The sequence below is a fragment of the Bidens hawaiensis genome, unplaced genomic scaffold, assembly GCF_021521415.1.
Source record: "Bidens hawaiensis isolate Kalapana, Puna unplaced genomic scaffold, B.hawaiensis_p1.1 tig00005359_1, whole genome shotgun sequence".
NCBI lineage: Eukaryota > Viridiplantae > Streptophyta > Magnoliopsida > Asterales > Asteraceae > Bidens > Bidens hawaiensis.
In genome coordinates this window covers 1-26,755 of record NW_027491341.1, presented here as the reverse complement: position 1 = coordinate 26,755, position 26,755 = coordinate 1, and the positions used below count along the sequence as shown (strand labels likewise).

Sequence of the window (26,755 nt, the reverse complement as noted above, 5' to 3'; positions counted from 1 at the left end):
GAGGGGTATTACAGTTAACACTAAGAAGCACAAGACACGGGTGAGTTTATAGCCCCATTTTCTTGTTATGTTTTTGGGGCTGTGTGCATACTCAATGTGAATAGTTAATACACTTAAATTAAGTGGTAGGTGTATGATATGTGAATGTGTATGAATGATGTATGTATGAGGTTAAGAGTATGTATATAAGTATATAATAAAATATATATATATAAAGAAATATATGTATGAAAGTATATAATAAAATATATATAAAGAAATGTATGTATGGAAAGAAGGGGCCAGACCCTTATACTATCTATGATAGAAGGGACCTAACCCTAATAAGTTTTGAGACAGAAAGGACTAGACCCTAATAATATCTTAGATAGAAGGGGCCAGACCCTAATAATATCTGAGATAGAAGGGACCAGACCCTAATAATATATGAGATGGTAAATATAGTTATGCATGTAGTATAAAAGTATGAAATGTGAAAGTATGATAGAATGTATGTATGAATGTATGATTGTACGAAAGAAAGGTAACGGGGTAAAGTATTTAATATGTATCTTCATATGCGTATATGTAAGTAAGTGTATCAATGTATGTTGCCAGATTAACTAAAACTCACTCAACGTAGCTGACTTTTACAAGTGAAGAGGTTGAGGCAACTCGCTTGAATGAAGATACATGGCATGGACTAAAGATATTGGGATCTTCAGAAAAATGTTATGTTGTCATATTTAATTATGTTTCTATTCTGAAAGACAAATTTGAATGATATTAAGACAAGATTTGAAAGGTTATGTAATATATGGTTGACTTATTATATTCCGCGAAAAGTTTTAATTAACTCTGATATTTATAACTTTGTTTATGAGTAAATTCAACGCCAAAGTATGGCACCGGGATCGAGGTCTTACATGGTACTTTCTTAAATGACCCGAATTCATTTTACATATAATTGTTTAGATGCAAACCAAAACCAAAAATGTTTTTTTAAAGATGACTCGAGCTCGAAATGCTTATAACATGTTTTAACTATAGCCAAAATTGACAGCTTTTTAGATGACCCGAACTCATTTTACATATTACCCGTTTTAATCTGAACAAAATGTTAAACTTTTTTTATAATGACATAAATCTATTTGGTTTACATCCCATTATAACTCGAACGCATTTTGACCTGTCAAAGTCCCCGATCGTTAACCCAAAACAATAAAAATATTAAAAAAAATGATTAAAACTCATATTGCTTTGCATTTTGACCTGAACCAAAATTGATACTTATTTTTTAAATGACCCGAAATCATTTTGTTTGTACATCGGTATTCAATAAATCTTATATCAAAGCTCTAAAAAAACAAACATGTGGTGATTGTATGTTTGAAATTTGTTAAAACTTATTATGATCAAAGATATAAAAGATAAAAAAAAAGAAAATAGATGAATATACGGATAAACTTAAGGGGACGAAATGATCATTATTAATTAAATTTAAAAAATTTGAGTATAGTTGAAGGGTTAAAATTGTAGGGTCAAGTTATTCTACAAGACATGACAAAAATAAGAAGTATGAGAAGAATTTGTAGCCACAACAAAAACCCCTAAAAAAATAGTGAAATATTGATTAAAAAAATCATAACTCAAATTTAATAAGAAAATGAAAAAACAAAAACACAAAAATGTTTTCAGCGTCTTCCTCGTTCTAAAAAAAGACATAATTAATGTTGAAGAAAAAATATCATTGTGTTTTTTTCGTTTATTTTCATCATTGATTATGTTTTTTCTCTTGACATTGTGTCTTTTTTTTTGTTGATATTGTGTTATATTACTCAATATTGTGTTGTATTTTGTTCGGCATTGTGTTTTATTTTTTTGCGATTTATTGTGTTTTTTTATTTATCATTGTGTTTTTTGTTGATTTTCGTCATTGTGTTTTTTTCTCTGAATTGTGTCTTTTCGTCGTTCTTTTACAGAAATGGAGGGGGAAACATTTTAGTTTTTTATTTTTTTTGTTTTTTATTTATATTTTGTGTTATGATTTTTTTATTATTTTTTAGGTATTTTTTTTGTGGCCACAAATCTTTTTCACACTTCTTGTCTCCCTTTGCATTTTAACATTTCTCTAAAGTTGTAATTATATTTTAGGTTTATAATCGAATATTTGAGTTGTACTCCTATTCCTAATTGACTTATACATTATAATAAACACCTTAAAATATAGTAAAATTTACATTGAAACGTCGGCAAAAATAAGCATGTTGTAATGATAAGTTTGTTTGTTTTTTTTTAACTTAATAAATTAAAAGATGTAGAAGAAAATAAAATAATTAAATGAATTTGTCAAATAGTAAAGATAAGGAGTTTATGTGTGACTACATTATAAATTAATAAAATTTTGTTGAAGTTGAAGATCATATTTTTTATAACTATTTTCTAAACTAAAACCGTACAAGATGTCCAAAATACTAAATACCTCCAAAAGTTTCAAAATTGTATGCATTAGTGATTGTAATTTATGCAATAGTGATGGTACCTTTTAAAATTTAAGAGATCCTTCATTCTTTAATTATATATAGTATATAAATATTTGAGTTGTACACTTACACTTAATTGACTTGTACATTACAATAAACATCTCAAAATAAAGTAAAATTTTCACTGAACACATCAACAAAATAAGCATGTTGCAATGGTAAGTTTGATTTTCTTTAAAATATAATATATTAAAAGATATAGAATAAATAAAATTTTTAAATGAATTTGTCAAATAAATGGGTAAATATAAGGGGTTTATATGTAACTACTTTAAAAATTAACAAAGTTTTGTTGAATTGATTGTAGTTTATGCAATAGTGATTGTACCTCTTAAAAGTTAAAAGATCTTTCATTATGCATTATACATAATAGAAAACGGTTCAAATAAAAAATAATTGTTTTGTGAGAAGTGTGAGAAGACTTTAAAATAAAATACACCACCTAAATATAACCCTATATCATGTATATAGAAAACTATACAACTTTTAGAAACTACCAATCTCAACCACTAGATTTTAGATCCAAGGGTCTACATCTATTCTTATGCTTCTAACAAAACTATTTTTTTTGATGTTAAACCTACCTATATAATATATATATACACACACACACATACATATACATAATGATCATATTTTTTAAGAATATTTTTAACTTTATAACCATATAAATACCTCCACAAGATTATATTCCTTTTTATTATTATTTTTGGTTTTTATCAATCCCAACTATTGTATTTTGGTCACTGCCGGTTCTAACTAATGAATTGACTATTTATGGTCCCAACTTTTAACATATTTGTTTATAACGGCCCGCGACTAACAGAATGCTAATGCCGTTAGTTACAGGTCGCCGGAAAAGTCACATTTTTTTGATGGAAAATATCACCTGAACACCGCCACCATCACCAATTGACTCAACGCCAACCAACCACCACCACTTGAGCACCATCAACTGATTCCGACGATGGTTCTAGAGTTTCGGCGATCTCAATAATTGGTGCTAGAAAAAGTTTCTACAAGTTCGATACAAAGTTACCAAAATGTTTGGGATAAAAATGTTGAGTTTTCGGGAAAAAATGTGACTTTTTCGGCCAAAAACGTTAGTCTGGCGACCTGCAAGTAACTGTGTTAGGATTCTGTTAGTCGCGGACCGTTATGAACAAATACGTTAAAAGTTGGGACCATCAACAGCTAATTTGTTAGTTGGACCAACAGTGACCAAAAGACGATAGTTGAGATTAATAAAAACCGATATCCCTTATTTTTTATAGAATGCTCAACTTTGTAACCACTCTTGATGAGATTAATAATATACATACAAAGAATTAGAGATGTATAGCAAGTACAAAGCCGATTCCAAGTTCTCAATTTCAATTTCAATTCCAATCGATATATTATAAAGGCAAATTGGATTTTAATAATCTCAACTTAATGCAATTGGATGATAATGATCACAACTTAGAAAAATAGTTGTCATCGGTCCCAACTTTCACAATGTTTATTTTTATTGGACACCCGTTAAAAAAACTTAACGACGATAAGTTTTTTCAAATTTCAAATTGATGTTTTAGGGGTTTTCGTTCGGAATGAGGATATAAGTCGATTGCTGTAAAACTTACCTCAAAGCGGTGGTCCAAACAACTAAAGGATACTTCAATTACGGTGTGTAAACATTTAATTAACAAAAATCAAGATGTTTGGAGCACCATTTTGAGGTAAGTTTTACATAAATCGATTCGCAACCTCATTCCGATCAAAAACCCTAAAATATTAATTTAAAATTTGGAAAAAAAACTTGACGTCATTAAGTTTTTTTTAACAGAGGTCCAGTGAAAACAAATTGTGTGAAAGTTAGGACCGGTGATAGCTATTTTTTAAGTTGAAATTATTATCAGCCATTTGCATTTAGTTGAGATTATTAAAATCCAATTCGCATATTATAAAATCATATATCTAGTGACGAATTAAAACCGATTATACTTTGTAAACTCAAAGTCTAAAAGAAAATTTACATCGATCTTAATATGCACAATGCATGAATAGTGCTCCGTTATGAGAAACACATTTTGGAAACTTTTTTTAACGCGCACAAGGTTTTAAATAATTTCTTTCAAAATTAATAATTAATAATATGAGGTGAGTTCAGAAGTTAAATTTTTGTAGGAATGCTAGGAAGGGGGTAATTTGGTGCATGACAAACTAAAACCCTGCGTCTTAAAAACCCACAGTTCTCTTCATCCTCATATCATCCTTTCCGATTAAAACCATTTCCTCCACTATCACCCACCTCATAGGTCAAGTTCCACCGTCGTCACTCCGGCAAATCCCAACTTCACCGACAGGTGCTCAGGTGACGAACCCTAGACTAGATCTGGCGAAGTCAATCACATCTCCACCAAATTTTGCGACAAAAATCAAGATCTTTGGCGTTTTCTTCCGTCGTGATAACAATGCTGGAAATCTCTCACGTCTTGTTGATGTTATGTGTGCGGTGGTTAAAAGTTGGATGATTTGGAATTTAGCTTTCGCACAAGATCGTGTTTTAAAGTTATAAAAGTGATTTCTACTAAGACCAAACACACATACAAAATAGGCAAGTGTACCTATCGTATATGTAGAGTAGTATTGGTAAGAACCAAGTATCGATCCGTGGACACAAATATTTCTAATAATATATCTTTGTTTTATTTCAATCGGAGAGTTTAATCATTCTGAGATGATTTTTTAAAACTGTTTAGAACAATGTGTGTATATATATATATATTTATATATTTTATAAGTGAACAAGAAGAGAAATTCTAAATGAGTAAATCAATTATATGAAGGTTACCATCTAAGATCAAGAACCACTCCATTCTTTCTTGATGATTATAATGTAAATATGTGATAAACCTGCCTTAATAATATATGATAGAATAGCCCCTCATTTCTAAGTGAACATATTCTATGACATAAAAGAAAGTAGCATCCATATTTTCAAGTCCACCCTTGCTTAATATCACGTCTTCCACGATAATGTCAATTTAAGTAGGAAAGTAGTTTAGTAAAGTAGAGAGATTAAGATTGACTTCGATTTCTCAAATTCTAATTCTAACAACTTCGGGTGGTTATAGTATAGTCACACAACCTCCCGGTTGATTTAAATAGGTTATAATTACACATTCCTTTAACATATGAATTCTTTAGCTAGCATGATAACCTAAGCAATCGTGTTAACAATGTTATTTCTGAATGATCAAAACTAGAGAAATAGATCATAGCTTAAATCTCATCATTTCTAAGTACAATATAATGATCCATGTTTTATCTTAGATAAGTTATCAAGATCTTCTTTTTACCATTTCTAGTTTCCAAGAACATGAATGATCGTTAATCATCAACCTTGAATTATTAAGTTAAAGTGATAAAACATTTTTCATCAAAGGATAATTGCAAGATAACCATGTACATTACTAAACTAAATCACATATTTAATATGATCATCAAGTAAAATAAAGCCTCTTCATAAAAATTAGGTGGTAAATGGAGTTTTAGCTCATAATGAGCGTGATTATAAACATCAAAAGAGATGAATATAACAAACACATGATTAAACTAGAACAATCTAACCAAATGTGGATGGATCTCCCTTCTTCAATGGTGATGGATGATGATGATAGCCTCCAAGCCTTCAAACTCTCCACAAGTCTTAAATATGATGTAATGTTGTTTTTATAATTGAAACCCGCATAGAATTCTTCTTCGAGCACACCAAAAGAATGCAACATGCTCCACTATTTATAGTCCGTTTGGGGACTCAGGCACGGTCACGTGTTTGGAGAGGCACACCCCCGTGTCCAGCTGTCCACTCGCATTTAATGCTCTGTCAGATCGTACATGCGACTCACCACATGGGCGTGCTTCCTGAGGCACGACCCCGCGTTTTTGGGTGTCTGTTATATTCTCTTTTGTCTTTTCTGAAAGGTGACCACGACCCCATGTTCTCTAAAGCACGACCCCGTGTCCAGCTGTCTAGTATTTTGTCTTTTCTTGCAGATTTTTGTCTTTACTTGCACAAAAAAGCATGAGGGCGTGTTCCATGAAGCATAGGGGCGTGTTTTGTTGTTTTCTTGGGTTTTCTTTGATTATTCTTTGGCTTTTCATTCGTTTCTTCCTTTGAGGTTTGGATTCACCTAAAAATACATTTTATTATGATAAGTAGTTATTTGAACAATATTATTTGACAGAAGTTGCAGTTTTTAAAGATTATTTGAGGCTAAAAAGATGTATATTTTTATATACATCACTTGTTCGGAAGATTTTTTTAATCGGATGAATTCTCATTTGTTGAATGGAAATATTGGTATTCGGAACCTTGTAAAACTGTAACTTAATTCATTGGGTTTTGAATTATATTTTTGTGTTTTTTTATTTGAATATGAGAGATTTGATCGGATAATTTATAATAGAATTTATAATTGTGTTTTACAAAGACTAGTATCCAAATTATTGGGATTGAGTTTTTTCACAAAACACAATGGTAGGGTTGTGATGATGAACGATGGTGCAACGGAGATGGTGGTTGTGGCAGTGAACAATGGTGTTAGTGGTGAACATCAATTGTGTTTTACACTATGAAAAAATACAATAGAAAAAAAGTTCTTATTTTATATTACTAAAACATAATTAAAAAGACATAATATAAAAAACACTATGTTAAAACATAATGAAAAAAAATCATTATGTTAAAACACAATTTTTAAAACATAACTTGGTAAAACACAATGAAAAAAAAAACACTATGACTATAACGTATAACACAATGAATAAACCCATAACTGTTTTAAAATGATGAGAAACTTGACAAGTGCTTTGCATGTTAGTTAGAAAGTCAACAATTATATGTTATTCCCTTTATACACTTTCATCTATTTTATACTTAATTTTCCTCCAACGTAATCTCAATTATTCAAATATAACATTAATGAAATAAATTATTTGTTATCCTTTCTACATATATCTTACTTCTTATTTTAACCCAGTGTTGTAAAATTCGGATTCTAAGGCCTTGGAATCAACGATTCTAATTTCCTCGGAAATCAACCTTGCCGCATTTTCCCAACTCGGCCACCATTACTCGCAAAGGTCCAACTCAGTCAAAAGTCGGAGTACTCAGGAATACTTGGCCTCTAAGGTCAACTCAGCCACAATTTATTTTAGTAATAAATTAAAAATAATAATAAAACATGAATTTTTTTAATTATGTTTTTTTTCATATGAATTATGCTTATTTTGACGTGAAGTATGCTTGTCTTAACATATATCATCATCATCATCATCGTACTCGGTAAATCCCAATAATAGCAAAACTATGGTAGAGTCTGAGGTGGGTAAGATGTAGACATCCTTACCTCTACCTCTTAAGAATAGAGAGGTTGCTTCCGGTGAGACAACCCCCCCCCCCACACACACACCGGCTCGATAGTAGTTTCACATCAAGCCTTGGGCACAAGACACATAACAAGACATACAATACTCAACCATTCAAACACCGGCTGATTGGTGCATGTACCTTTGTCTTTCGGCCATCAACGCCACCACATGATGCTTGATTAACCTTCCACCACTTTTAACATTATTTTCACAAATTTAGTCAAACAACGTCAAAATTAGTGCAATTTCACTTTTGTCCACCAGCGTGCCCACACATTAATACATTATATGCACGCACCACAACCAAGACGTATGTCTTAACATATGTAATATTCAATAATTATTTTATGTTATATTTATCATGTTCGAATACTCTACGAGTACTCCCTATAATCCCTGCAAAAGGGCCGGCCGCCTAAAAACCACTTCACGAGTTTTACAACATTGTATTTGTATTATTTTAAAGTAACCCATATCAAATATTAATTTCTTTTGCATATTAAAAATATGGGAAAATTTCCAAAATAGCCCTTTTAGGAGAGAGAAACCAAAAAATAGCCCTAAATTTCAACATATTCTCAAAATAGCCCATTTAATTTGGACTGAGTAGACGAAATCTGAAAAAATCCTCCGGCCAATAAAATTTAGACAAGTGTCAAAATCCGACGAGATTTTAAAAAATATTGGGGGACCAGTCCATATTTCCTAATAAAAGTTCTTGAAATTATACAGTCTTGCCAGACGGTCTTTTAATGTTTCTTAACGGGTCCCACAACTTCCAAAACATGGGAAAATGTGCCTTCAAATTCAGTCTTTCAAGATGCATTTAGGGTGAATTTGTACCAAGAAGACGAGTTTGTAGTTTATTTCTTATGTGTTTAAATTTAGTCTAGACCTTCAAAATTTATTTATATTCCGTCTATACCGACAATTTAGTATGAGATTCCGTCTTTTCTGACATGATCATCCAAAGAATATACATGAGTTATCTTCATCATCTTCCACTTCATACCACTCTAAACCATCCTCTCATACCACTCTAAACCTTATCTTCCATGGATTTTGATAATGTTGTTGTTTGTTATGGTGGTATTGGCAAACCGGTAACGGAAGGTATGATTATGTTCCAATAAACTGTAAACGGGGATGTGTTAGTCTTGCTTCAAACATTAACCATTCCAAGCTAATTGATTTACTTGAAGCTCGGTTTAAGGTAACACACATTTCCCGATTATCATACAAGTTCTCATCGTACTCGTATCCGGAGACCACAATATTTTCAAAAATATGATCCCCTTCGTTCAAAATTTTCAAATAAGTGTCTTGAAAGACAAAGTTGAATGACACATTTTTCCATGAGTTTTAAAATATATAGGGTCGAGATAAGAAACTTATATACCCCGTCTGGCAAGACAACTTTTTAATATAAAGATTTTGTGAAGAATATGGACGGGTACCACAATATTTTCAAAAACATGACCCCCTTCGTTCAAAATTTTCAAGTAAGTGTCTTGAAAGACAAAGTTGAATGACACATTTTTCCATGAGTTTAAAATATATAGGGTCGAGATAAGAAACTTTTATAACCCGTCTGGCAAGACAACTTTAGAATGTAAATTTTAGTTCAAAAATATGGAGGGATCCCTCAATATTTATAAATTTATGATCTTATTGGTACAAATTTACCATAAATGCGTCTTGAAAGACTGAAGGCACATTTTCCCATGTTTTTGGAAGTTGTGGGGACTCGTTAGGAAACATTAAAAGGCCGTCTGGCAAGACTGTTTAATTTCAAGAACTTTTAATAGGAAATATGAACTGGTCCCCAATATTTTTAAAAATCTTGTCGGATTTTGACATTTGTCTAAATTTTATTGGCCGAAGGATTTTTTCAGATCTCGTCTACTCAGTCCAAATTAGATGGACTATTTTGGAAATATTTAAAATTTAAGGCTATTTTTCACTTCCACACCCTTAAAAAAAGGCTGTTTTGGGAATTTTCACTAAACACAAGTGACAAGAATACAAATACAGTTAGCAGGAATGTAAACCCTTTACACGTGTCAAAATGATGTAATTCTTCCCCATAACACAACACTAGCTTTCCCTTTAAATTCCGTTTCCAAGTAGTAATTCATCCCCAAACTGAAAACATGAATAATAATCAGGTGACCAATGGCAATGGCTCCTCAAGATCCACTAGAAGGATCTCCAAAAAACCCCAATGTATTTTATCTTTATCTGTCTTCTCCACTGCAATTTTTATATTTTTAAATAATCCATAAACCCTAAAAAAACAAGTGTTCGATCACTGCAATCCAATTCTATACTTTGCACTGCTTTTCGTTACCTTTTATTATTCTAAATATAAATATATTTGATCATCGCCTCGGATGGTGTGATCTCGTTCGCCCTAGGGTTTTACGGTTAGGTTGAATTAGGTTCTTTCTTCCTTTAACCTGTACTATTTTTTATCCATAAACCCTAAATAAGTTTTCAATCACCCCGAATGTCTGATCCTCTTCTTTCTGGTTTGTTGTTACTGTGTGTCTTTATTGTTGCTTGATTTTTAGGTTTTCGTTGTTGAGAATGTAGAAAGAAAAATATAGATCATACAAGTATGTTATGTTTTGTATGCTGATTCAGTGTTCTAAAATAGGCTAGTTTTAGGGATTAGTCAACTAAGCTGCAGGAGTAAGCAGAACCATCTGTTGTTAGTTATTCAAAACTCAACTCTGGTAATTGTTGACCTTTAGAATATTAATAATAAGAACAACTAACATTTGACTGCTTCAGATTCTAGGTTTACACAGCAAGAGCTTCCCGCTTGGAAACCAATTTTAACCCCAGGATGGGTAAGTTATGATTACACTTCTATTATATCAACTAATTTAGCCCATCAAATAGTTTTCTTTTCTTTAACATTGTTTCACTCAGGTTATCGCATCTTTTCTAGCCATTGCATTTCTTTTCATCCCTATTGGCCTCTTCTCTCTGTTTGCATCCGAGCGCGTAAGAATCAAACCATCTCTTTTCCACTTTATTGCATCGACTATAATTACAGATTTCTTTGAATGGGAATGCAGGTCGTGGAAATTGTGTATCGTTATGATCAGGACTGTCTCCCTGAAATGTATCGTGGCAACGCAACTGCATATATTAAAAATTCTCAAGCTAACAAAACCTGCATCGAGAATATTACTGTTAGTCAATGCTATTTTGATAATGATCTACTTTTGACTATTTATAGCTCTTTACATGAACCTTTCTCTTTTGGCCCGGTTAATTCGTTAGGTACCTAAAAAAATGGACCCCCCCATCTATGTCTATTATCAGCTAGACAACTTCTATCAAAACCATCGCCGGTAAGTTTACAAATTTTTTGGTCAAGAATATCATTAAATAGTTATTTTTGGCCAAACAATATGGAATAATTTGGGGGAAAATGCATAGAAACTAGGGTGTTCATTGGTTCGGTTTTGTATTATATTCTGTTGAAACCGAAAGCCGAACTGAACCAAATAAGATAAGTGTGTAACCGAACCGAATAAACAAATACAAATTCTGTACGGTTTCAGTTAAAACCGAATAAAGCAATTAAACTGAATTGATGTTTTGTAAGCTAAAAAACAAATTTCTAAAAACATAGTTTGCTTCTTTAATTTCCATCATCGTCCACTAGTAATATACAAAGATAAGTTAATTTGGTATAATGTTTTATTAAGCAACTAGGTTAAATTTATTATATAAAGATTTAAGTTAATTTGGCATAATTTCTTTTATTAAGCAAGTAATTTAATTAATTTGAAGTATCCTACAAAGATTAATTATGTTAGTATAAAAAAATTGGAGTTGGGATTTTTGGAACATATGGTTGAGGGGAATACTTGTGAAGTACCAGATATGTCATTTATGATATTTTTTTTAAAGTAAAATATAATGGATATTCCGTTAGTTATAACCGAATTCAGAATTTGCATAACCGAAAAAAGAATTGGTTATTCGTTTACAGTTTTAAACAGAACCGAATAAGAATCTGGTTCGGGTTTTTACGATTTCAGTCTGGTTCGGTTTTCGGTTTATTCAGTTTTAAATCAAATAATTTGTTTGCATTCAGGGTTACCAGAATCTTAAACCCTGGTAAAAATGCTGATGTGGCATGATCTTATTGGTTTCAGATATGTGAAAAGTAGAAGTGACAAGCAACTAAGAAGTCTTGAATACGAGTTCTCAACTAAGGAATGTGAACCCGAAGCCCGAGTTAACAAAAGCAAGATTTCGAGCCCAATTGTTCCGTGTGGACTGATTGCATGGAGTTTGTTTAACGATACATACAATATAACATTGAGAGAGAAAGTTTTAAACATTAATAAAAAGGGCATTGCTTGGAAAAGTGATACAGAAGACAAGTTTGGGTCAAAAGTATACCCAAAAAATTTCCAACTTGGACAAAATATGATCGGGGGAGGGAAGCTTAATGAAAGCATACCCGTAAGTTTAACTTAGTAAACATTTACTGTTTGGTTTCTTAGTTTGACCGAGTTGTAACATGTGACCCACACTGTTGACTTTTTTGTGACAGTTGAGTGAACAAGAAGATCTTATTGTTTGGATGAGAACCGCTGCATTACCGACGTTTAGAAAGCTTTATGGGAAAATAAACACTAGTCTTGAGGCTCATGATATTATAACTGTTGTTTTGGAGAATAATTATAATACTTATAGTTTTGGTGGTCAAAAGAAGCTTGTTTTGTCAACCACAAGTTGGATTGGTGGGAAAAATGATTTTCTCGGGATAGCGTATCTTACTGTTGGTGGGATTTGCTTGTTCATGGCGCTGAACTTCATCCTTCTATATGTTTTCAAACCAAGGTTAGTGAAATTTCTCATCCGGGTTAATGTTAATGTCATGTTTTATCTTTTAATAAGTACAGTAGGAATAATAAAATGTTATCCTTGAAATAATATTTTGTAATGATAGATGGCCAGTGGTGGATCCATGATTTTTTTGACTGGTTTCACCTTTTGAAAATGTTCAGTTCATGGCTTGATTTGGGTCGGTTTTGGGCTCAAACCGAAGAAAAGCTTGAAAATTCAGTTTCTGAGTTATTTGGATACAGTTCGGTTTTCAGTTCTCACAATGGGTTCGATTTGGTTTAAGTTTTTGGGTTTTGAAAACTGTTTGGTTACGCTTTGGTTCGGTTTTAGTTTTTGGATTTTACTACTCCGGCTTGAAATTTATGGGCCAAAAAACGGCCCAAAATAATGAATTTGGGCATGAATCTTTGGTCCTAATTTTTTCTTTTTATATTTTTATTGGTTAATGATTGATTAATTATTAGTTTTTTGGCTACACCATTCATTAGTTTTTTATGATATACTAAAAATTGGTTTTGATAGCAGAATCGAAAGCAAACCGAAAAGTCGATTATTTAAAACACAAAACCAAACTGTCGGTATTTTTTATTGGGTTCGGCTAATCCAATCATGTCATGGTTCAGTTATTTCGGTTTCATGCACGCAACACAAACGAGTATTGAATACTATATAACACAGAGAGTTTTAAGCAGTGTCTATGTTTGCTATGTGGGGCCGGGCCGCCTGATTATTTTTGGACAAAAATGATGTATTGCAGGCCTCTTGGGGATCCATCCTACTTGTCATGGAACAGAAAGGCAGCGAATTAGGTGGTCAAGTTTATAGCTATTAACCTGAAGCTGTGTTCATAGTCTTTTTTATTTTTTATTTGAAAGTGACATGATAACTGAACTTTTAAATACTGATTTTGATAATCTCATAAAATTACAAATGTGATGCGATATATGTGTCACTTTGATATAGTCACCGCGCTTATCAAAATAGGTTGGTATGGCTGGAACATCCAACAAAGCCGATACGATGAGCAAAGCGAAGGCTGAACATTGAAGGGGTGGGGAGGGTTTGCGGCCCCGTGAATTTTGGCTTAGAAAGAAGTAGTGGCTTATTCTACCATCGTATTTTGAATGATGCCATGTTTTATAAACCGGAATTTAGAAATAGTGAAGGATCCGTTGAAGAGGAAAGAAGTTTTAACGGCTCTGTAATGGTGACTAGGTTCGGTGATTTGAAAATTGGGTTTTTATGTGAAGAAGAAATGAATTGGTATTCATTTGGGTCGAGACTGCTTTTTTAGGGTGGACTAAAACTGGACCAGTGAAATAATTATAATCGAAGATGTAGTTTATTGCTAAAAACTGTTTCGGTTTGTCAAAGATGAAGACATTTAAACATTAGACTTGAGCCGTAACTTAATTAATTTGAATAACAGGACTAGACAAGACAAATTTATATTAGTATGCTATGAGTGTTAAATCCAATTAATATTTGTCATAGGCCTTTGGTCCGCTGGTCATGGGGTTTGTCTTAGGAATTTTGTCATGGGAGATTAGGGGTTCCAATCTCTGCAACATTAAACTAGTAATGGACGGTTAGATTTCCGTTGGGCTTGAATTCAGATATTGGTGATTGGTAGGCTTAATAGCTTATCGTGGAATTAGAACGCCGCAAAACAAAATTAAATAAATATTTATACTTTTTAAGTTAACTGCGAATGATAAATCGGCTTGGCTGGGACGAATATGAGTCGTAGCAGATCCGATTAGGAAATTATATAACGTATTGATTCATATTTTTTAAATTGTATAATTTATTAATATATTTGGGTGATGGTGTAACTAGGACATTATCTAATCCCAAACCTGTCAAGAATTTTAAAAATTAATGTCATATATACTCGGTTTGCATACTTTGGGTTTTCTCTAGCTACTATACCAAGAAATGTGTGTGTTATGATTAATTTCTTGTGGCTCCTTTTAGTTGGTAAAATATTAAATCTCCTCTAAGATATTTGGGGGGGGGGGGGGGGGGGATTCCTTGTGAAAGCTTCTTATGACTTTTCAATACATTAACAAGTTACAAAAGAGTAACTTATTAACTTTCCTCCTTCGTATCAAAAGCAATACTAAACACCCTATAACTTTTTTAAAAGATTAAGACAGAATTACAAATTTTGTCCTTTAAAATAAGACGAATTACGGTTCGTGTTCTTTTCTAAGTTTCCTTGCAGGCGGTGTACTTTAAACTTTTTTTTCCTACAAGTTTTGTCCTTTACGCTAACTGGGTTAGAAAAAGTCAGTTAAATGCCCTCACGTGAGACGCATGTGAGGGCATTTTTGTCTTTTCGTCTACCCTGCAACTTCTTCTTCCTCTTTTCTTCTTCCTCTTTTCTTCTTCATTTTTAATATATTTTAAAGGACAAAATTTTAAACCAAATACTTCCCCCTATCTCTCCTTCTCTCCTTCTGTCATGTGTATCCATCATCATCACCCACCTACTTCTTTCAACATCCAAAACCCCACCACCATCTTTTGCCGACTGCCACCACTACCCACCACCTACCGCCGCCACCACCACTAACAAATACGCTACCCATCATAAACTCTGAAATCGTCGGCGGCAAAGGTTGCAGTCCGGTGCCGGCGCCGTCGTGGTAGTAGAGCTCAAACCCTCGATCTCTGGCACCGGAATTATCATCGCCGCCGCGGAGAACGACAACCAGATTAAACGGAGACCTGTCGGATCTATTTCGGCGGCGGATCCTCAGATCTGAGCAATTATTATTATTGTAAGGAGCCTGACTGACAATTGAAAATCCTGCATTCACAAAAAATAAAAATCAGAATAGGCAAAAGTAAATATAAATTAACCAGCGTGCATACATACTTTGAGCAAATCAAGCGTATCGGAGGCCATTCGGCCTTTACTCAGCAAACCTAACCTAATCTCATTCCTCTCCACCGCTTTCAAATCAACGTTGCCGTTAACGAAGGTCACTGGAGACGAGACAGCGCAACAAGAGATGGTGAATTTGACGGAGAGTATTCGAGATGGAAGGAATTGTGTGACCGGCGGCGGGAGATTGCTGTAGAGATGTTTGAATTAGACACATGACGGCAGTTGTTCAGGTGATGGTGGCGGCGGTAGGTGGTGGGTAGTGGTGGCAGTCGGCAACAGGTGGTGGTGGGGTTTTGGATGTTGAAAGAAGAAGGTGGGTGGTGATGGTGGATGCACATGAGAGGAGAGATAGGGGGAAGAAGAAAAGAGGAAGAAGAAGTTGCAGGGTAGACGAAAAGACAAAAATGCCCTCACATGCGTCTCACGTGAGGGCATTTAACTGACTTTTTCTAACCCAGTTAGCGTAAAGGACAAAACTTGTAGGAAAAAAAAGTTTAAAGTACACCGCCTGCAAGGAAACTTAGAAAAGGACACGAACCGTAATTCGTCTTATTTTAAAGGACAAAATTTGTAATTCTATCAAAGAGATTAATAAGTAAGTTAAAATAAACAATCTTAAACACATCCTAAGTGCATGTATTTTTTATGATGTGAAAAGGAAATATAGAAAAAAGAAATGAGCGAGAAGGAAAGAGAATATGTGTAGAAAATGATACATGCATTTACATGTTTTTAATTGAAGATGTCTTAGACGTATTTTAGTAACTTTATATTAAATGTGATTAAATGTGACGTGAACGAAGATTTCCATATATATTAGTTTTTAATGTGTGATTTTCTTTCATATGGAGTTAGGCATTATTAAATCTACGCATTACATATATCATTAGAATACACGTGGACGATCAAACATTTTATTATTGTAAGAGAAAACTAACTTAAAAACTCGTTAAAGTTATTCTCAACTGACCACACACAGAAATCTTTTACCCAAGCCCTTTATTTATAGATGTAACCATAACATGGTGACCAAGACTTTCCAATATTAATCATATTACAATTAAGAAACGAAACGAACTTGACCAACTTGTCAACTCATGTCCTTTTATATTCACCACCTTATGAATACGGTTCGGAATTACCAACAATCACCCACATAATTTTGGAACCGTAATTGTAAGCCAAGTTTTCTTGTTCAAAGGCAATGATCATCTTCGGTTCTTGACACAGTCCTTCGAATCACATATCAGATTTGATTTCCAACTTGAAATCGTAATCTTAATCGAGAAAATCAAACATCGGTCATCTTGTCATTGATCTGTTCGCTAACTTGGGCTGGAAGTTTGATTCGGCTTTGGTTCCACGACTCCTGGAATTAATAAACAAGATCAGACTCTGCTTCTTGAAGTAATCTGTCGACTGTCCTTAGATCTTCCTTAGCGTCTTGATCGGTTGACCCTAGATCTCACTCAATAGATCTCTCATTGTCAAAAACGATCAACCTTAGATCTTTTCACGACGGCGACATGCTTCCATGCGGCGGCTAGATATTGATATCAACCTAAGGTACCACGAGCTTGGCCCGTGATTGCACCAAGCTCTGATGCCACTTCAAGGTACATGATCAAGCAAACATTTATTTTATTGCAAGAGAAAACTGACTCGAAAACTCGTTACAACAATTCTGTCTTGACACTTTTTAGCATGTATTTCTCAGGTAACTATGGCGCACATCATAAGTTAGGATGAATCATGGTTGTATGGATTACATCAAGCATCTAGATATCATGATATGATAGTCTAGGGTTCATTGCTACCAAAGCTGATATGTGTATGTTTATGTGCCTCCTGCTATGCCTACCATAACTTGGTAATGTGTGTAGGTCAATGATACACCCGCTCAACCTGGAGTCGAGTTAGCGTGACTAACGCGAATGGGGTTTTCAAACCCAATAGTACAACTAACTATTACCTCACTAGTTAACTTTAGTTAACAGTCCGATGTGTGTGAGGACTTTCAGTTGGTAATTGCACTAATTATTCATGAGACAAAACGGTATTACAATATCCAATAGTTTATGCATGCTTTCTCCCCAAATGGAGTAAGTAAAAGATAGGGGTTATAAAAACTCATCTCGAATGCGTGCTATGTAAATATCAATAAACGTAAAGTGCCCCGTACAAGTACCCTATAATCTACAAGTAGGATTGTTCATGAACCGAGCCGAACCAAGCGAGGGTCTGCTCGAACTGAAACCGAGCGGCTCGGTTCGGTTCGAATAAGGAAATGAGCAGAAACCTTGCTCGAACTTGCTTGGTTTACAACCGAGCGGCTCGGTTTGGTTCGATTTCGCTCAATTTCAATTTCAAATTTAAATGCTACCATAATACCGTTGCCATTCAATCAACATACATAACAAGTTTATACAAATGTAAAATTGGTTCGCTAAAAAAAACATGTTTAAGTTCAAGCGGGCTATCAACGCCTTCATCAACAAAATCCAAAAAAAAAAAAAACATGTTTAAGTTCAATCGGGCTATCGGCTTCTTTATCAACAAAACCCCCCTTCAAAGTTTAGATCAATATATATAACTTGTTATTCCAACCAATTAAACACAACTAATTACAATACGCCAAAAGGGTAAAATAATGAAAACTAAACAATATATATTATAATAAAGGCTTGTATCACTTTAATCAAATCAAATAAGAAACATGGCAAATATACTTGGCAAAACATGTCATATTATACCTTTATTTCAATTGCCAGTACATCCGTCTGGAATCAACACTTCAATATCCAATTTTTCTTCTTCCTTTGCAAATTGCTACACATATAAGCAACTAAAAATGTTAGTGCGCAATGTATAAGAATAAATATAGACGAATAATGTAATTAAAGCTTCCTTCCAATGTTTTTATAGCTTCTTTTGAGCCAGCCTTTAACCAATCATTTCCACGAACAAGAAGTTCCACCGTATGTTTTGAAAGAGAGCTCCGGTAATCATCCAATATGCGTCCCCGGACACTAAAGGCTGATTCTGAAGCAACAGTTGTGATCGGAATGCTAAAAATCTCTTTAGCCATCTTGCTTAACACAAGATACTTGGTACAATGTTGACTCCACCATTTTAGCACATCATATTGTGACGCCACACATTTTTCGTTTGTCTCTTCTAAATACACCTCAGGTTCAGGTTTTTTTTTCGGTTCAACAGGTCTTGGTTTGAGAAAAGCATGAAAATCATCTTCATCTAGAGTATGTTAGTTAGATGTTGAGGTTTTTGAGCAGCCCGTGGCAGCCTTGGATGTCATATATGCATGAAAGTACTTTTCAAAAAGAGATTTTAACTTAGCAATCACATATTCAACTTGACTCTCACATTCATCTTTTGGATACAACCTTTTAATAGTCCATTTAACTAACAACATGTTATTACGAGGATCTAAAATAGAAGCAATTAGCATAAGCACCCCAATATCTCCCCAATACTTCTCAAACTTTTCATACATGGGTATACTCATTTTCTCCAAGAAAGCATAATCTGATATAAAAACATTACATATCTCTATTTTCACTTCATAAATTTCTGTAAAAAACATGTTTGAAGTTGGATATGTTGAACCTGAAAAACAAATTAGTAATTTTATACAAACATATAGTAACATTAAATTCTCCACATAAAATAAATTTAAAGTTGGAAATTTGTACCTAAAATAAATTAGTAGCTCTCAAAATAACTTTTAATAACTTGCAAACTTAGTTAATCATTTGCGGGGCACCATATAAAGTTGGAATCTCTCAATGCATAACTTTCAAAAGCTCGTTTGTAGTGAACAACCGAATCAAGCATCCAATGCGTTGAATTCCACCTAGTTTTTAAATCAGTGCTAAGAGAACGTCGAGTGTTGATACCAAGAGACATAGCTATTTCACAAAACTTCAATAAACGACCAGAAGTCTTCTTCAAGTACTTCACACCTTCTCTAATATTTGAAATACACGAGTCAATAGTACCTAAACCATATTGTACTACTAAGTTTAGAATGTGTGCACAACATCTAACATGGAAAAACAATCCTTCAAATGTAACTTGCCTTGAACTTGTAACTTGTGCATAAAAATAATTGTTGCCCTATCATTGTTAGAAGCAGTGTCTAAAGTAATGGTACCTATCTTGTCTTTCATACCCCACCTTAAAAGACATTCCACGATAGCATCGGATATAACCTCGCCACTATGGGGTGGTGAAAGTTCATTGAAACCAATAATGCCAATTTCCAATCACAATCAACAAAGTGAGTCGTTAAACACATGTAACCAACCGTTTGGTTTGATGTCCAACAATCACTTGTAAGTGATATCATACTCACCTTTTTCAACATCTTTTTTATCTTTTCTTTTTCTTTTTCCACCACTCTTATACAATCTCTTGTGATTGTTGACCTACTAACTTTTTGAAATAGAGGATTGATATACTTAAGTAACTGATAATACCAATGATATACTACAATAGAAAAAGGTAACTCATGCATAATAATCATTTTTGCAATCATTTCTTAACATTTCATTTGGTCACAATCCTCATTTAACTAACTTTTCGAGGAATCCATTTTACTATCACCACTGGTTGACGGAAAATTAATGAAACCCTTCTTTCTACCTTGAGTTTTCAAGTATAATGCACAATCTTGGAGGTGCCGTTCATACTTGAGGTGGTACTTGAAGGGCTTTTCACAAAAATTAATGAAACAATTCGGGTTTTTCATATTTCTTTTGTAACCGTTACCCAACCCATTTATAGATTCGGGCTATTCTAACAATACAAATACCGCACTTATGGATTTTAATCTATTGTTATAATATTATTGTTAATTATTTATATATTATATAATTATAACTTTCATATTTTGGCAAAAATTACCCAAACTAAAACTATTACCACTTTATGTACCCATCTTCAATATTTAGGGACTGGATTGCAATTATTATTATTATTATTATATTATTATTATTATTATTTTATTATTATTATTATTATTATTATTATTATTATTATCAGCTTAACCTGTTTAACTCGAGATCCGACCCGTTAAATCAAACCCTATTCACAAACCCGATTACAATATAGTTTTCTTGGACCTCAATTCTCGCAGAATTTATGGAAATGGGATCAATGGACGTGTTATACATTCCATTATCGGCCAAACCGACAATTTAATTAAGCTAATTCGGTCACGTTGATCCGTTCTTCCTTATTAACCTAGCTGACAATAACACGAACTTGTTATACAAGCTATCATTTATAATAACTCAATTAAACTGACAGACACAATCTCCTAACCATAGCCGTCATTAACTCTCAATTCAATTTGATTATAATCGCTGTTTGTATGTTCGTTTATCACAAAATATAGCCGTCCACTGTTCGTTCAATTAATACATCATACAACGTGATTAAGAGGTAATTGATTTATGATTTGTACCTATGGTCATGTAACATTAACCCTAACATAAATCGTGTTAACAATTACTGAATAATGTGATTGAAATTCTATGGTTTAATCAATTATGGGTTTCTGGTCTGTTAGTTTATATTTAACCAAACCGATGTTATAACCAACTTAGCCAACAACCCAGTTGGTTGGTACACCCTTGGTTGGTATGTTGTGGACGGTTGAGACGAGGTTTCGAACCTCAGCCTCCCCATTTTTGTTATTTTTGGAAATTTTTGATTAAATAATTCATTTTAATTAATAATAATCACAAAAATCAGTAAATAAATTATGTTTTTATAAAATCCGACCATGTTACTTGTGTTTTTCCCGCATCTTTATGAAAATTATATCAATGTGTGTGTATATATATATGTATGCATGTATAAATAATACAACTTGTTTAATTACTTAAGATTAATTGATATCAAATGGTTAATTTATCTTTTTTATACATTATATTTATATATTTAACTAATTAATTAATTTTTATTTTATAAAGATGTATTTTATAACCTTTTTATATTTATACATATTAAATAGATATTATTACATAATAAAATATAATATTGAATAAAACTAAAAGATCAATAAACTAAATAAGTTTAAATAATATATACTCAACAAAATAATAATTAACCATCAACCTCTCATACCTTATATTATTCGTCAAATCCTTATGTTTGTTTATGTATTTAATCTTGCATCAGGCTTTATCGTCAATGCGTGAATCGCTGATCTTCATTCTTATAACTACCTTGTTATTTCTGTTTGCTCACCTGATAAGGTGAGTATCACACTCCCCCTTTTTAACTCATTTTTACTGTTTTGGGGACGTATGCGTTTCTACATATTTTATTATAATTTAATACTCAACTTGCAATTCTTAGTCATGTGTATTTAACAATTTATGACTAACACGTTATATGCTTATATGCTCTCTGTGATTCGCATTCGGAGAGGTCTAACATAATCTCAGAATAGTATGATCATCCGACCGTCGTGTTCATGTGGCATCGAGCTTATCGACAACTTATTTACTTACTCATTGGTTAAATTGCTTATCTTACTTGATACAGTTTGCACTTTTATTTATTATTATATATTCACAGAATCTGGTGTTTTACTCACTCAACCTAGTGTTGACAAATTTTGTATTTTTAACGCATATGCAGGTCACTGTGTGGTATGATTATCAAGTTTGTTTGAAGAAACTTAGGATTGCATGCTAGAGAGAAGACGCAAGAACTTAGATTTTTCTTTTTTCTTTACTTTCTTTATTTATGGATTATGTACTTTGGTATTTTGAATTTGTTGGATTATTGAAATTGGAATAATAGATATTATCATTTTAATTTTTGCATGATAGTATCTTGAGAGCTGTGAGCAATCAGCTCACTCGTCGGCATTTCTGCCGTAGGTTGGGGTGTGACAAATTGGTATCTTTACCTGGAGAATAACCTGACCACAGTACTCGATCTTATAGGCGAAAGCGGGACACAACTGTCATATGACCGATACCCTAGGCTGTCAAACGTGACCAGATTAGTGGTTGCACTGCTTACAATATTCATTTTAAAACCGAATTCATGGTGGTTTGTTGTCACACCCTCAAAATCCACTAACGGAGTTTTACCGTCAGAGGGTGTGAACTAACAGGATCGGAATCATCAGTTATAATCAAACCATAAAAACGTTTAAATGAAAATAAGTGCGGAAGCGTAAAACCATAGAAACAATGTTACGTCACGCAGGACGATTTAAAACCAAGGATAAAAGTTAAAAGTAAGTTTGCATAGTTAAAAGTTTATCAAGCAATGCATGTTCCTAAACCGCGCGCCCGCCTCGGCTACCTGAGAATAACATACTAAAAGTGTCAACACAAGGATGGTGAGTTCATAAGTTATATATAAAAATAAATCGTTTAGCGTTTGCGTTCAGCGTTACAGCGTCACAGCGTCACAGCGTTTTGCGTTACAGCGTTTTGCGTTACAGATAGTGTTATGTCAATTATATATCGATAGGTAGCTAGTCTATACAACAAGTATTACTAAGTGTTCGACACCGAAGCTGACTCGTTTATTAAGTGCCTTGTCACCAGGTCCTCCAGACCATGGTACGTGTTAGCCAAAATTACACCCGCTCGACCTCCAGTCGAGTTTAGCGTTGGGTGGGGTTTGTCAAACCCAGTAGTACTATTCAATAGTGACTCGCTATTCTAAATATTAACCGGTTCGATGTGTAGGACTTCAAATATTTCGTTTGCCACTTAGCCTTTACAAGTGATATATAATTTATAACAAAATCTTAAATGCGTTGTGGAGTATGTTATCTCCCCCAAGTGAAAAGCGTTTGAAAACAGTTTAAAGAGGGGAAAGTGAAACTCACTGTTTGCGAAGAATTTCCCAAATTAAATCACCAAGATGCGCGTCACAGAAAAACCCTCTCTAGCGTTCTAAAACAACAAAGAGATTTTTTTTCTAAGTGTCGGAATATTATCGAGTCTCTAGACCCGGCACATAATACCTATGCACATAACATGTTTCGTGTTTCGTTTGTGAATCGTGTGTGACTTTAACAAGTGTTTTTGTGACACATTACATGTGTAAGCAATCATATACGAGTCATGTATTCATAAAGTACATCACTATCAATTATTCCCCGTAAGGGCATTTTGGTCAACCAATAACAATTAACTAGCCATTATTCCCCATGAGGGCAATTTGGTCAAACCATGGCAATCGATTAGCAATTATTCCCCGCAAGGGTATTTTGGTCAAAACATAACAATTATATAGCAAGTATCATGTTTCATGCATTTTTACACAACTCAGCAGCTAGTTTCACCGAGACAGAAATCCTACTAGAAAGATTGTACTATTTCACCGATCATAGCATCTCAATTAATTTTCCAAAAATCATCACAGAAGCACATATGTCTTAGGTTTCCAGAACATATTTAATTATATTTTTATTCCATATAGTTTTCTCACAATCATCAAATCATTACAGCAAACTCATAACAGTCAAATTCATGCGCAACAGAATGTTATTTGCAATTCCCGTTAAACGAAAAATCCAATAAATGCAAGACCACTTGGGTTAGGTTCCTAACTCAATAAGTCAACTTCCAGAAATGGAACCAACCCAATTGGTCTCGTAGTTCATGAGATATAACATTTACAACACAACCTAACAGCAGGTCTAACAGCTCAGCTTGGCACAATGTTTTTGTAAATTCATAAAAGTTAACTTCTACTTGTCCAAAAATTACAAATTCATACTTTATAGAAACTAGACTCAACCTAGTTTACTGTAGTACCAATAATCTCAACCAATTTTCACGTTTACAATTCGTTACAGTCACTTTAACATCATATACACATTCTGTCCAGAAACTGTTTGCATCCAAACTCAACATAATAACAATCTATGAACTATCATGCATTCATATAACCCTCTAGACTCCATAAACACCATCCATGCACATCAATTACATATTACATACTTGATTAGGGTTTGTGTTTGAACTCAAATCAAAGATACAACAATCAACATGCAACAAGATTCAATCTAGTTATCAAATCATCATTCAATCAACCACAATCATATTAGCTATATACATACACAAAATCGGCAGCTTAGGGTTTGTGGTTAACCCAACAACATCAAAATCAAGCAACAAGAATGTATAGGATGATCAATTATACCTTCCTAGCACCTAGTTCTTCAATCACAAGCTTGATTTCTTGGTTGAATGTGTGTATAAGGTGGACGGCAGCCAAGGGTTCACAAGGAAGGAGGCCGATCGGAGCTTGGGGTTTGTGATAATAAGTTAGGGTTAAGTTATTAAGGCTATATTTATAGACATACAAGTTACACTCAAGTCCCTCCACTTTCAATTGTTGTTTTTCTAACTTAACTAACTAGTTTACATCTTGAGTTAATGTTCATAACCATGTTATCACGTAACACATAAGTCTAACACATAATTATCACATAATTACTGTTTTGTCGTTTTTCGTTTATTTCTCAATCGTTTGCGTCAACTCCTTTGCGTTTCGGTGCAAATCCCGAAAGACTACACATGTAGTAAGTGTTAAGCGTCATTTAAACCCTAGTTTAAATGTAATGAAGTGTGCGTTATAGATTCAATGATCTTAAGTTTGAATTGACGGAGTTGAGTTAACGGAGTTAACCTGAAATTGACGATTGTCACATTTGTGGCTTAAATTCGGTAACCTTTCCGATTATTGTGTTACGTTGTTTTTAAATGGTTAGATGGGAATCCCGACTATCCATTTCTCAACTTGTGTTCGTATTTATTTGGAGTAATCAATGTGGTGGTTTAGGATATGCTCCAACTACCCAAATTTTATTTCGTTAGTTCGTTATTTAAGTTGGTACAGTTAAAATGCCATGGAACGCTTCATGGGCAGTCCAACTTCATTGTATTGATTATTCGTTATTTGGTTAGGACAGTTAAAATGCCATGTAACGCTTATGGGCCGTCCAACCCACTTATTTTAAATCGTTATTTAGTTGGTAGTGTTAAAATGCCATGTAACACTCATGGGTCGTCCAACTACATTACTTTTGTTTGTTAGTTTTTGTTGGGCCATTCAAATTGCCATGGAAAGCTCATGAGAGGCCAACATCCACAATTATATTTCGTTAGTTTATTGTGAAGCTAACTTAATAAACAAAAACTTTAACTTTTAAACTAACCACATCTCCTCATCTAGTTATCTCACGTTAACCTCATTACGTCAACACAAAAATATTTACTCATATGACCCCTCATCTTATAATTGTTTACTTTTATTTCCCGTAGAATGTCTTCACTTTGAATCACCATCGTCACCAACATTCATCTGGTTCTCATGATCACCGCTTGGCTGCTAGAATCACAAAAGACTTTGCTGCTACTATGCCCACGATTATCACCCAAATTCAAAGCCTCAACTCCAATAGATCTGCTAATTAGGCTGCACCAAAAAACTTTTATTTCTGTAACTTCTTAAGTACCAAACCCACTTCCCACGTGGTGAGGAAAATGCCACCAAGCTGCTTCAATGGTTTCAAAAGATGGAAAATGGATTCATCCGCTGTGAATGTTCGGACGCCAAACGGACTAAGTTTGCCTCGAGCATGTTTGAAGGCCGACCAAGGATCCGGCGTGGTTGTAGCCATGCATTGGGAGGAACTCAAAGAGGCAATGAAGAAGGAATTATGCCCTGAACACGAGTTGCAAAGGCTCGAGGCCGAGTTCTGGGATCTCAAACAAGTTGGTGGGGATAACTCCACCTACTCTAACCGCTTCCGTGAACCTAACCAAATCGTACCTCACCTGGTAACCCACGAGTCTATCGGCATTCAGAAATACATTCTCGGTTTACCGACCATTTTCCGCGATGCCGTAGTGAGTCGTGACCCTTTAACCATCGGTGAGTCGATGAACTTAGCTTCTTCTCTCACTGATAGTCATGTTCGGGATGGAACCTTGTCCTGCAAGGATTCCAAGCCAACTCCCGACAAGACTAAGAC

At 33.8% G+C, this 26,755-nt stretch overlaps 1 protein-coding gene across 1 annotated transcript; it reads left to right on the top strand.

Annotated features, from left to right (window-relative positions):
• Positions 1–10,090: 10,090 nt before the first annotated feature.
• On the top strand, positions 10,091–13,780 carry LOC143629622 (ALA-interacting subunit 3-like). The gene is made up of 8 exons (XM_077098851.1): positions 10,091–10,163; positions 10,734–10,792; positions 10,875–10,949; positions 11,024–11,140; positions 11,232–11,302; positions 12,116–12,428; positions 12,520–12,809; positions 13,573–13,780. The coding sequence occupies exons 1-8, from the start codon at positions 10,091–10,093 to the stop codon at positions 13,622–13,624; spliced, it is 1,050 nt and encodes a 349-aa protein (XP_076954966.1). The 3' UTR covers positions 13,625–13,780.
• Positions 13,781–26,755: the final 12,975 nt, after the last annotated feature.